At 46.7% G+C, this 13,617-nt stretch overlaps 1 protein-coding gene across 1 annotated transcript in view; it reads right to left on the bottom strand.

Moving 5' to 3' along the window:
• LAMB1 (laminin subunit beta 1) overlaps positions 1-13,617 on the bottom strand; it is a 70,010-nt gene that overhangs the window by 9,210 nt on the left and 47,183 nt on the right. Inside the window, exons 24-26 of the mRNA XM_028094514.2 lie at positions 5,061-5,430; positions 2,392-2,576; positions 1,281-1,522 (exon numbers count right to left, since the gene is read on the bottom strand). Of these exons, the coding sequence (XP_027950315.1) occupies positions 1,281-1,522; positions 2,392-2,576; positions 5,061-5,430 (797 nt within the window). The remainder of the gene's footprint in view (positions 1-1,280; positions 1,523-2,391; positions 2,577-5,060; positions 5,431-13,617) is intronic.

Below are 13,617 nucleotides of genomic sequence, written 5' to 3'. Positions count from 1 at the left end.
CCCAAGGTTAGCTCACCCGATGGAAAAGCAACCACGGGGAAAGGGCACCCATTCATATGGCTCCCCACTCCCTCGCTACCCTCTGTTGCAGAGCAAATATCCTTCAGCACGCTCAGCTGCTTTCGCTTTAGTGTGTGGATTTTATTTGTGATTACTGGTTTTTATTGGAATTTCTAAGGAATCAATCCCAAAAGGAAAGATTGAGAGAGCTGTCATCCCATGCCTGTATATAGTTACTCTGTCCCCTACAAAGGGCAGTGGACACACTGCTCTGGGTCCCCATGTTTCTATTAAACCATGACAGGAGATCTACCTTACTCCCTATGCCCACTACATGCTATAAAGTGTGATAAGAGAATATATAACCCTGTAGGCATCAATTACGTTTGGCACAATACACTAGCGGCAGTGTGTTTTTGCCAATTGCAGAGAAAGCGAGATGGGCAAGGTAAGGAGGCAGGGAGGGAGGGGAGGGGGCTTTTCACTAAAGACGAAATCCTAAGGAAGCCTTAACTGTCCCCTTGGCTTCTCTGCATCCACCTGCCTCTTGCTATTACTGTTCCTAAGCTAAGAGACCACAAGCCTTAGTCTATAAACAATACCCTCCAAATTCTCTCAGTAGGTGTCCTTCCCTGAAAAACAATAAGGAAACGAGGACAAAACAGGCAGAGTTTGGCTTTTTTTGGCCTTCTGCCGGATCTTCATTAAACTCACTACTCAATTTCATTTGGCTCCAGAGTTACTCTTTAAAAGCTTCTGGGAAATGAATCTATTTTCGCATTGGTCTCAGGGTTAATCTTCACCAGGTAAAGTTACTGGAACAAAGGAACATTCTAATTTACACCAAGGGAAAAATTCTTTTGCTCCCTTAATTTTTTCAAGTTCCTCCCAGAATGGTTCCTGAAATTGCTCCATGGAAAAGGGAGTTTGCACTTCAAATTAGAACTACGTAAAAAAAGAAATGTCCACAGTCTAAAGGGTTCAAATTTGAATAAGAAGTCAGCAAGTCAGTGTAACAGTCTGGGAAAGTAGTCCTGATTCTTTGTATCACAGAGAAACCTCTGGAACCCCGGGGGTGGGAGTGGGGGTTTGGAAAGGCAGATGTTGTTGTTTTGATCTGGCTTGATGGTGGGTACCCATAGGTGGTCCAGAGACTAGAGACCAGTTTTCACTCCCGCTGGTTCATTTGCAAAGTGAACAGGATTACAGACAAAACAGGGTGGTTTCTCTTCCTATTGCATCATAGCTTTGGGGCCAAACCCTCAAAAAACCTTCCTTACCATTTCGGCAGCCGCTGAAAGGTCTAGACTTTGTAGTTTGCCTGCCAGTTCATCCAGAAGGCGGGCCTGTTCCTCTTGTTTTTCCCTGAACTGGGCTTCTCGCTCCATCATCAAGTCTTCGACTTGGTCCCGGGTGAGCGATGACTGCTCCACGGTGCTGTTGGGATATGTGGTGGAGGCGTTCACCCTCTCCTCTGCCTCTAGAGACATCTGGAAGTACTTGGTAATGCTATCCAAGGCACCTAGGGCACAAAATGAAATCGCCCACAGTGAAACCTCTTGTGCTCAGGCTCAGGAAGCGATGGCCGTATCTGGTGTCTGCCCCAAAATTTACTGTATGGTTTTGCTCTAAAATTCAAGGACTAAAATCTTTAGGAAGAAACATAACTTCCCCTCATGAGCAATGGCTACACTTTGTCCCATTAGCAGCTATTCTGGCTCTGGAGGATGCCAAACATCTGGATGCAAAATTAACTCAGTCATGCAGATGTTTCTGCAAACAGGCAATCTTCCAGTTCTCTGTCAATAGCCAACAGTGTCAGGCAGCCTGCAGATTACATATCCAGATATTTTTTCTTCTCTTTTCCTAGTCATTAACTATTCAGAGCCACTCAAATGGCTAGTATGACATATATAAAACAGCATGGCATACTGTGGCTTTGAGGACCTAGCCAGAAAAATAAAGGATTGTGCGTAGAATAGGATGGTTAGTGGGATCTGACGCTGCAAAAATTCTTCCCTGATCAGGCAACATTCTTGAATATAAAAGAATTTGCTGAAATATCAATGTGATTTCTGAACTATTCACAAGAGCCCATTTCCAAGAAATGCCAAGGAGGTTAAACCATCCACTGAAAACAAATCAGGAACTGGATGCCTTTCTGCTGCTCGCTCCACGGAACCTCTCCCGTTTCTTAGGCTCTCTGAGTTCCAGGTCGCACATTTGTAACCGGGGGCCTTAATCCTTACTTGTGCCAGAGACTTGGTGAGAGAAAGCTCTAAAGATTACTAGAAAGCACTAAATTTTATTCTGAAAGTGCCGTACTAGAGGGTCAGTCAGTGTGTTGAATCCATTGTCTGGGACTGCATATTTGCACAAAAAAATGCTCACCCCGAATATCTGAGTTTTTGATAAATTCCAATTGCTCAGCAAGCTCTTTCACTGTGTTGTCTAGGCTTTCCGCTTCTGCCTGCAGAGCATCTAGTTCTCTGGCTGTGCTGTTGCTTTGTGAAGCTGTGTCGGACAATCTCACTTCTACTTGAGCCATCTTTTCCGAAACATCTTTGGTTAATTTCCTGTAAAGGGGAGGAGAAGTTGGCCTAAGTAAAATAAACCAAAGGGGAGTTTTGAAGTCTCGTTTTTATATTTTCTACACATCCTGTACCCCTTACTCTGTGATTGCAAACCAATTCCGTACTTTCTGTTTCCAAGTCCTGGTTTTATTCTCTTCATCATTAAGAGACTGTATCAAATCTAACAATTTTCCTTTCTTCCAAGACTTTGAAGAAAAACACAGAAACGCCAATCAGCTGTGTTGTGGCGGAAGTGTCCTGAAGGGATTCTGAGCACCTGAGCAAAGGTCCAGGGCATGGAGCTCCAGCTCTGAATGTAAGCAGTGTCAAGCGCAGACAGTCCCACAACTCAAAAGACATAAATGACTCCAGTGTAGAATTATACTTCCCGGCCACCTGCCGAGAAATGCTCTTATCTGAACCTCAGGGATCACCATCAAGATGGGACATGCAGAAAGGAAGTCTCACAGCCACCAGGAACCACGGGACCCGCCCACAGCTTTTCATATACTTCCCCTGGTGGCAAGGTCCCATCCAAGGACCCTCCTACTTCCACCAACAAGCAACCCTTTTATTTCTCATAAGAAAGAAGGTAGTATCTACCAGGATGGACTTTGATACGCATTTAGCTTTCACAATATTTCATTTGGAATCTAAACCCAACTGCATTTTCTTCTGTATATCACATCCCCAAAGCTGTATTTTAAGCATCTATTTGTACATTACTTATAAATACAGTGTGTGTGTATGTGTGTGTATATGTATATATTATAACAAAGAAAACAATATTTGAGAAGACCTCAGCTCTGGGCTTTACTGGGTCACCTAATTCATTGTCTCCTCAGGGAAATACTAGTTCAGTATAAAACACTGGGAAAACGTAGGGGGGCTGAAAGGCTGGGGGCCATTTGAAGAACGCCATTTAAGGCGTTTAAAAAAACCATGATAAAACCATGACCCAGCTCAAAAAGTACTTCAAAGGATTTGTAGGTTAAATTACATTTTATAAACCCAACCACTTTTTCCTGAGACAATTATAATATAGTTTATTTTTTCAATGCTTTCTTCTGTTCACCTGCTGATTCACGGAAGGCTTTGGTTTTCTTCTCAGCTCTCCTACAATGTTACGATTTTTAAAGAAATCAAATCTAACACTGTGTATTTTTTTAGTAATGCCACTTTGGATCCTAAGACACCCATCTTCGGATGTTGTGTTGAAAAAAGATTAATGAAACCAGTTTCCCTAGGATGATTACAATCTCTCTGATTAGAGGACTGTGAGGGGAGCAACAGAGCCATTTTGGGAATGTAATCCCTCCTCTGGCAGGCTCTCAGAGGACACCAGTTCGATTGTTCTCCCTTGGGTGCATGAGACCAAGGCCAAGAATCAGGTCCTAAATGGGCTTGTGCTTGGACCACAGCCTTCCAGAACTCCTTACTGCTACATGTTAGGAGACTGAGCTGTACACCGTCTAGAATTCTAATGAGCTAAGATTCCTCATTAAAGGCACTATCACCGCATCAGACATTTCCGAACACTCTGGTCCACCCCATGGTCTTGGACATGAAACCTCCGGCTTGAAACCAAGGGACCAGCTACTTGAAATCTAGAAGGTCCAGGAAGGGCCTCCCATAAGGTGCCTGAGCACATGTCAGCTGATCCCTTGCAGCTTGCTGCTCACAGCGCGGAGATGAAAAGTCCATCTGGCTTCCTAGAGAGGCTGATTCCCGTCCCTTCACACAGAAAATGTGGGAAGGGAGTGGGGGTGTTTGGGAGGAGAAATGGTCGAAAAATGAGCCCCAAGAAGTTGAGCATCAGTCAGAGCTCAGTTCTCTCTGCTTTCACTGGCAAAACAGACACCAGGCAGAGAGGATAACCCAGAGATGGGCTACGAGGAGAATTTTTCACTGAGAAGAATTTGTTATAATTACAGAGGGGAGCGCTGCTCTAGCCAACCAGCGGCGGAGCCGCAGAAAGAACTTGGAAGTAGGGGTCTTGCTATGGGAATGGATTTCCTGGTTAGGAGCAAAGCATAGTAACGATGTCTATTCATCGTGTTTTTTGGCAATTACATTATCATTTCACAGATCAATCCTTCTGCTGCTCTGTAAGGTAAAGGTAAATACTGCCTTCCCCTCCTCCAGAGGAGGGAAGAGAGAGACACAGCAACTAACCAAGCTACAACTCATTAACAGAGCCTCTGTCTCCGAAGCCAATGTTCTTGCCATTCTACTAGCTCGGAGCACCGTTTGCAAAGAGGAGCACTGAATGGGACCCGCACACATTCTACTCTGCAGCCTCTGCAATTTGGTCAATGTTCACTTGCCCAAATGCCCAGAGTGAAGACTGCTGGAAAGCCAATGACCCGGCATCCGAGTTCACTCATAGGGCACACCACGCCTTCTGATGGAGGCACCACACCTGGGCATCTCTCAGCAGGTTGAAACAATACTGTGAGCACCTTCCCTGGCTTAGGGACTACTTACTCTGCTTCCTCAAAGAGATCCCCAATGTTTTTCAGTGGCTCCGCGGCGGGGCTCTGGGCCAGGATGTCTCTGATCTCATTGACTTTTTTCTCCACTGAGTCCACCGTCTCCCGGTATGGCCCGATCACACCGCTGATCTTCAAGGCCTTGGCTTTCTCCAGAAACTTCTGGGTCCGATTGGTCAACTCAGCGATGATCACGTCCCAGAGAGCAAAGCACTGGTGGCAGGGAGCGCAGTCGGGGAAGACCCCCGAGTACCCGCGCGTGCACTTGTCACAGCGTGGACCCTCGACCCCCTCGACGCAGATGCACTGGCCAGTGGACTGGTCACACTGTGGTGTCTCAATGCCCCTGGGGTCACAGTCGCAGGCTGGAAGGGAAACAGCATTGGGTGATCCAGCAGATCACAGACCTCCGCAACAAGACTCGGCATGCAGAAGCCACAGTCACGTGTCTACCACAGGCTCTCAGAGAGACTAGAGCAGCGTCGTCCTCCAGTACAGGCATTACCTGGACACTCAATAACCGCTTAGTAACAGTAACAGTAGTAATTTTTTTAGGGTGACACTTATCGTGCCTGGCGTTGCAGAAATGGTTTACATGCACCGTGTCACTGAACCCTAAGGGATAGGTGACTTGCCCTAAGTCTTACAGCCAGGAAATGGCTGGGCCAAGATTCAAGTCCAGCCTGTTGCCACTCCAGTCTATGCTCTTAAGCTCTGGCCCACCTCTGCATCCCTTTGACTTTGACTTCCCCACAGATGCTGTCAGTGCAGACAACTCAGGTGACATCCTGACGACACTAACGGACAATTCCTAACATCCCTCACCCGACCTGGTCACCGAACAGAATGGCGAATACTTGCTGACATGCAGCAAACTTGATAAAAAGAAAACTCAATGACAACGAAGTTACAGGCATTCTAAGTATCTAGTTTAAAGGCTTTCAATGAAGTATAGCATGTGGGTATCTGCCACTGTGAAAACCAGCCCCAGCGCTATGAGCACAGGCTCACGAAATGTCAGAAGTGAGAGAAGGAACCCGGGAGCCAATCAGCCCCAACTTCTCACTGGCCCGACCGGGCTGGCATCTTAGCCACAACCAACTGGTAAAGGACCTTGGCTCACATTACTTATCACAATGCCTATGCCATTGAATCCTGACTTAGAGCCCCAAATTGTGGGGGATTAACTTATTTTTTTTAAGGATTTATTTATTTATTTTGGGGGGAGGGGCAAAGGGAGAGGGAGAACCTCAAGCCGACTGAGTGTGGAGCCGGTCACCGGGCTCAGTGTCACAACCCTGAGATCCTGACCTCGGCACAAGTCAAGAGTCGGACGCTTAACCCATTGAGCCACCCAGGCGCCCCGGGATTAACTTATTTTTATATCAACACTTGATATTTCACAGTATTTGTATAGTGTCTGAAAAACAAAAGGCCCATACAAACATCTCTGGCCTTAAATCCTTTCGGGGAAAAGGTGGGGGATACAAAAATATACAAAAAGCCCGCCTCTATCCTCTAAACCCAGGGAAATATGTTCGTCGCCTATTCATGTGACCCTTGCCAGGGCCTGCCTTTTATTGCTAGTTTAATCCCTCATTGCCTTCGCTGGCCAACGGCACTCCCCGTTCTTGGGCAGCAAGTCTGAGGAGTGCAGCGGTGGGGTTAGAAGGCTCCGGCTGCCTGGCTGCTGCCAATCCTGCCTTCCCCACCCCCCAGCTATGCAACCCTGAGCTGTGCACTGAGGAAACGGAGTCACCAACCTCACATCTGTAAGATGGGGTAATAACTATACCTACCCCATAGGCTCGCTTTCAGGATATGGAATAGCTTAATTCCAAAGTGCTTAGAGGAATGTCCGGTTCCTAGTAAGCACTCGATAAACATTTTATCATCAAGACTTTCTGTCAGGCAAGTGTCTGGTAGTTTCCTGCCCAGAGTGAAGCTTGACCACATTTCCACTGGGAAACAAAAAGCTGTCATGGCCTTATCTTTGTATACTTGCCAATAACATCATGATTTTTTTCAAAGATTTAAACTATGGAATTCCAGTCTTCAACCTTTGGGTTGAAAACATAGCATTCCCTTCGTGCCTTGGGTTTTCCAAACTGAACTTTTTTTCCTTATGCATATTGTTTCTTTCCAGGCACTTCTGGCAATTTGATTTTTCCTATGTTTTTGGGGTGATTCTTATGAGTCAGGGAGCAGCTTGAGTGACCTGTGAATCACTTCAAGCGTGTTCCCTACACCGTTATTTCTAGGACATGTTCCTAGAGAGAAGGGTTCTGTGATCAGTAAGTTCAGGAAAGACATCCTCCTCTGGAAGATTCCAAACAAACATCAGCACATTGAAGGCTCAGAGGAGTTCGGCAGGAGAAACCTCGTTTCGTGTCGTTTTTACCCAGTTGTATCCCAAACTCATTTGACCACAGACTCTTTCCCCAGTGGAATAGTGGGAGACACCCGAGAGAAACAATGGGAAAGGTGTCAGAAACCACTGCTTTCATCAGTTTCTGAGGATCAGAAGAACAGGAAGAAATTTGATGATGAAGAGTTTACATTGTTTACACTTTAGGAATGGATTTCCCATGTCGTTTGGTAAAATACAGTTATCTTTCAGAAAGCTAGAAGTTACATGGGTCATCTAGGTCCTAGCCTCTCAAACTTGGGCATACATCGGAATCACCTGGAGGGTTCACTAAACACAGACTGCTTCCCTCCTGCCATCCCCTCACATTCGACTCTGAATCCATAGGTCTAGGGTGGGACCTGAGAATTTGCATTTCTAACAGTTGCCAAGTGCTTGCTGACCCTCTGTTAGTTCCCCACCTGTTCTAGCCTTCCTCTTGTATGTAAATGTGTGCTTGTAGGGGTGAGAGAGAAGGGGGGGGACGGCTGAGAATGAGGGAGGGAGGGGGCAGGGGCGGAGGAGGTGGAGAATGTGTGTGTTCATCCTTCAAAGAGTGGAGCTGGAGCAGTCAGGACTTTGGGAGCTGGCCAATGCAGGCTGATGCACAAACCTAATGACCTATGTAAGAAGAGGAATGCATGACGCCAATTGTTTAGACAATTCTTTCTTTCCCATAGATAATGCAAAGGCACACATTAATTCAGTCCTAAAAAGGTTCTTACTGGATTCATACTTGGGGCAAGGGATGGGTCCATATATTTTTTAATTTCTCTAATAATTTTTCATTTTCTTGCTCTCATTCTGTCAGGGGCATCTTTGAGGGGGCGAACACAGGCCCCAAACTGTAGGATTTAAAAGGCAGGTGCACTCCCGTGAAGGCTTTCTCCTCTGGGGAGAGAAGTCCCGGCCAGTGCTCCAAGGGCAGGCAGAGCTCCAGCTCTCTCCAGAAGAAAGGACCGGGTTAGCTGAGCTGACCAACACCCCTTTCCTCTAACTGAAAAAGTAAAGAGGAATTTGACAGATGGCCAGACTGCAGTTTTATCACTGAACACTTCCAGCCTGAACTTTCTCTGGAAGGTCACCAAAGGACTACACTGTATCAGGTTTTCAAACTGAAGTGGGGGAAACCGCTAGGTTCCCGTGGACATGTGCTTCCAGAACTGCTCCTCTCCTGGGGACGCCTGGGATGCAAACATGGGAAGGCCCACATGTGCCACCTTGTACAAAGACCCCCCCCCAAAAAAAAAGTACTTCCCACTGAAGCAGAAAGGTTGGTTCTCACCTGACAACTGAAAACAGCACAGACACTGAAATTATGAAGGAGACCCTCCAATCCTAGCTCACATTCGCTGGGATCTAAAACTTACAAACTATGCCCATGGTCTCTGACGAGGCCAATGGTTGTTCTCCTCTCTTCAGAGGAAGGGCTAGGGGTCTTAGTGGACCGGCAGCTCAGAGAATCTGGCAGAGGATCGAAAATTTTCTCTTGGAAAGAAGATAAGTATTTAGCAAAAGTTGTGGCCTGATCTTTAAGATGAACAAGTCATGAAGATGAAGACTAGCATTTTTAAAAATGAGCCTGTAATGATTGTAATGAGCCATTAAAAATTCCACCTTCACCTGTACGTATATTCTCAGCTATGTGGTCAGTAGGTTTCCTTTGTTTCTACTAAATTTTCTCATCGTTTAAAAACATGATCTCTAAGAGCTACGTACATGAAGAATAATGCACCCAATTTATAGATATTGAGGCCTAGAAGAAAAACACTAGCAAGTCAATCCCAGAACAGGAAACATTAGCCTGTGTGCCTCTTAATCAGTAGGTTTAACCTCCAGCTTTCTTTCCATCCGTCCCGCTCCTCCTCCAGGCCCCTCCAGCAACTGAAGGCCTGGCAATCAAGGCTTCCATAATCTAGTGAAACCGAATCGCCCCCATGGGTCCCTAGTACATGGTTTCCTGAGGGCGCCCCTGTCCCCCACTACTAACAAGAGTATTTCTGGCCCTCTAGAGAATCTAATTAAATCTGATTTCCCAAGTCACGCTGCATGTTGCCCTTATTGACCTCTAGCCAGGGCAAGAATTCTTCTCTAAAAACCTGTCGTCTGGGGCGCCTGGGTGGCTCAGTTGTTAAGCGTCTGCCTTCGGCTCAGGTCATGATCCCAGGGTCCTGGGATCGAGCCCCGCATCGGGTTCCCTGCTCTGCGGGGAGCCTGCTTCTCCCTCTCCCACTCCCCTTGCTTGTGTTCCCTCTCTCGCTGTGTCTCTTTCTGTCAAATAAATAAATAGAATCTTTAAAAAATAAAAAAAATTAAAACCTGTCATCAAGGACCCGCCAGACCTGTGGAAAGAACAGGGACATTGGGCCACACAGGCCTGGCTTCAGAGCCCAGCTCTGCCCTCACCTGCGGTTTTTGGGCAAGTCACTTAACTTCTCTGAGCCTAAGATCTCTCAGCTGTGAAGCGGAGGTTGCATTTATCCTCACAGATGATTAGTTGTAAGGACAAAAGCAGGAATATGTGTTAAACACCCCTACAAGTGCTCAGTACACACACAAGAGCAAGCGGCCCTATGGCTACCCTTTTCTGTGCAAGCTTGCTGCACGAGTCCCGTCCCTACGGGCCTGGCCCTCCCGTGACAGTGGGACAGGTCTGTACCACTCTCTTCCTGCTCGTTGCCATCAGGTTAACCTACGTGCGCCATTTCCTCACGGGGCCTGCCGGGGCCTGGCGCCCGGGGGGCCGAGCTTCTCTGCTGGGTCCCCTCCCCATGAGGCCAAGTGCGCACTCAGCACCGTGCTGGAGTCCGGCCTGCCTGGAGGAAGTACTACGTCCTATAATCAGGTAACGGGCTTATTCTCTTCTGTCATGGACCCTGCCTCAGAGCAGGGACTCCAGGATTTGCTCTACTGCCCAAGGGTTCACTGATCCTCTACCCAGGCATTTCTACTTTACTGTGAGGGAAATTTAAATTTTCTAGTCTCTTAAATGTGATTTTTAAAATTTTATTGTTATGTTAGTCACCATATAATACATCATTAGTTTCTGATGTACTGATCCATGATCCATTGTTTGCCTGTTCAGTACGTGCCCTCCTTGATACCCATCACCGGGCTAACCCACAGCCCACCCCTCCCCCCTCCCCTCCAGAACCCTCCGTTTGTTTCTCGGAGTCCATAGTCTCTCATGGTTCATCTCTCCCTCTGATTTCCCTCCCTTCATTTTTTCCTTCTCCTGATGTCCTCCACGCTATTCCTTATGTTCCACGAATAAGTGAAACCATATGATAATTGGCTTTCTCTGCTTGACTTATTCCACTTAGCATAACCTCCTCCAGTCCCATCCATGTTGATGTAAAAGTTGGGTATTCATGCTTTCTGATGGCTGAGTAATATTCCATTGTATATATGGACCACATCTTCTTTATCCATTCATCTGTTGAAGGGTGTCTCGGCTCTTTCCACAGTTTGGCTCTTGTGGACGTTGGTGCTATGAACACTGGGGTGCATATGGCCCTTCTTTTCACTACTTAAATGTGATTTTGGGGGCACCTGGGTGGCTCAGTTGGTTAAGCGTCTGCCTTCGGCTCAGGTCACGACCCCAGGGTGCCGGGATCGAGCCCTGCATCGGGCTCCCTGCTCCTCCCTCTCCCTTTGCCCCTCCTCCTGCTCATGCTCTCTCACACTCTCTCAAATAAATAAACAAAATCTTTAAAAAGGAAATGTGATTTTGCTTTAAATTCCCTACCTCCTCAGTCCCACCATTTTCTTTCTTTCTTTCTTTGGCCTTGCTAACTTCGGTCTGGGGACGAAAGGTGGGAAGTAATTATTTCACTTGCAGAGATGGGCCCCCTGGCTCATCAAACTTTCTCCATAAAGGCCTGGATAGGAAAGAGTTAGGCCTTGCGGGCCACAGATCAGACACAAACGCACCGCACAGGTGGCGGGCTGGATTTGCCACAGCGGCCGTCGTTTGCCCGCCCCTGGCCTGGCCTGCAGAGGACACACGTGCTGTGCTTAGGCTCATGTAGGATAAGCCTTCCCTCTACTAACAAGAGTATTTGTGGCCCTCTAAAGAACTGAATTAAATCTGATTTCCCAAGTCATGCTGCAAATAAAGAATAAGGTGGGTAGCGGTAAACGAATCCCAGCCTGAGAAAAGAATACAAGCGTCTTAAAAATTCAAGTCTGAGCAAAGGAATGCACTTCATTTCTCTATTAAAAACAATTTGAAATGAGAAATAAGGATGATGGGCCTCTCACCTACAGCCCACATTTCCCATTTGCGCTGATTTAAGAGACACTGGCCTTCTCCAACAGCCAGAGGCCCTCCCTTTGCTATCTATGAATCAACAGAAAGATTCCTCGTGTGACCCTCTGACTCCCAAGGAGCACAATGGAGAGCTTGGAGCTGAGGTTTTCTCCGGCACGTTCGCTGGTGGGTGGATGGGATTCTCTCCATCCCCAGCACAGTGGTGGGCTTGTTCAGACTTGGACGACTGGCCAAGAGCCCCAACCCGCCTGGACAATAGGAACATTCAACAAGTCATAAGTCTGAGGCTCCACTCATTTTTTCTTTCACACAACTACATTTTTTTCCATAAGGAGAAAACTTCGCTATGACCTTAAGTCTTCCTGGAAGCATGCTGTTTACCAAAGGGCACCAGAAAGTCTCAATCTGTGCCCTGGAAGGTTTGACATTGAAGACCATTGGGCAATTAATTACCCATTCTTAAGAAAAGTAGTCCCATTCTATCCCCATGGTTGCATCTGATTTTGGATGACACCTATTCTCGTCCCTGCTCATTGTCAGACCCTGTCCCCCATTTCCACTTGTGACCCTATTCCAGTCCATCCAGGGCCCTGACCTCCAGCTGCCAGAGCTGATCACACTAGTCCTGCCCCGCGGCCGTCCCATTCACGCCAGGCCCAGGGATGGCCGCGACCTCCCCATGGCTAAGTCCCACCTCTGTCTCTGGAAACTTTGCAGGTTAGGAGCTTTCTCCAGTTCACCCAGGTCGTCAAAAACACTTGGGTCCCAATAGTTTCTTCTGTAACAGGCTGACCTTTCTTCTGGATACCACAAAGTAGTTGGTGGACACAGATGCCATGGATTTCCCTCTTTGCAAATTTGCTAAAACATGATCTAACTTTTGACCAGAACAAGCTGATACTGTTCCTATAAGCCGCAAATGCTCTAGCAGATTTAGAGCTGAAAGTTTGAAGATAAAAGGGTGAGGGGTAAAGTTCTGAGCGCTAAATGAACAATTCTCTGATTGACTAACTCGGGGAACGGGCTTTTCATGCTCACAGAGCTGAGATGGAGCGAAAGGTCAGCAAGCTTTGGTGGCCAAAGCTATTTTGCCAATGATACATGCTGGTGGAATTGGGCTATAAGCGATGATAGAACCATTATCTGGAGCAAGTCAAGCCCTTGGGGCATTACAAGATTGAGGAATCTGCCAGGAGAGTGATCGGAGCCCCGCAGAAACCCTATTTTAAACAGGATGTTACTTGCGGGAGACAGCCTGGAGCAGGCATCCCACTGAATGTCGCAGACCTTCTCGTGGAAATGAGAAAATGAGATCCCATGAAGAACCAATATCTGGACTAATGACCGATGAAGAAAGGAGCACCTGCTCATCCACACTGTAATCATCATTTCTGTGGAACAAACCTTAACCTGAGATGTTGGTACAAACCCTTCTGGCTAAGCCTCCACTGAAATAACAGATCATATGCCTTGTATTCAGGCCTTGTCCACTGAAGTTTGCCCCCCTATTAAGGAACAGATGGGTGGACTCTGAAGGAACACATAGTATCTCTGTTTCTCATCTTTGAGAGGAGATACTCAGTGAACCGCTAGCTTGAAGCTCTGTATCATTTCTTGCCACAGCTGCCTCCAAAAAAGAAAAAGGTCACTTTTTATTTAGAGTCCAACAGGGACTGAGAATTTCAGATGTGTCACAAGGAAAATATAAGGAAGAACGGTTAAAAAACTGCAAAGATAGTTATCCGTACTTATAAGCTTAAAACGTGGGGAAGACAACCCAAGCAGGAAAGTGAGACTATGACACCAGAATAGAAGCAGTCTATGAAAATCCTTCCCACAAATGCTTTTGCTTTAAGATCCGAAAAAATACCT

Source organism: Eumetopias jubatus, unplaced genomic scaffold (assembly GCF_037043125.1).
Source record: "Eumetopias jubatus isolate StellerSeaLion01/CBP00866 unplaced genomic scaffold, mEumJub1_p1.0 scaffold_14, whole genome shotgun sequence".
NCBI classification, from domain to species: Eukaryota; Metazoa; Chordata; class Mammalia; order Carnivora; family Otariidae; genus Eumetopias; species Eumetopias jubatus.
Note: the sequence above shows the minus strand (reverse complement) of the source record. Positions and strands in the feature narration are given on the sequence as shown.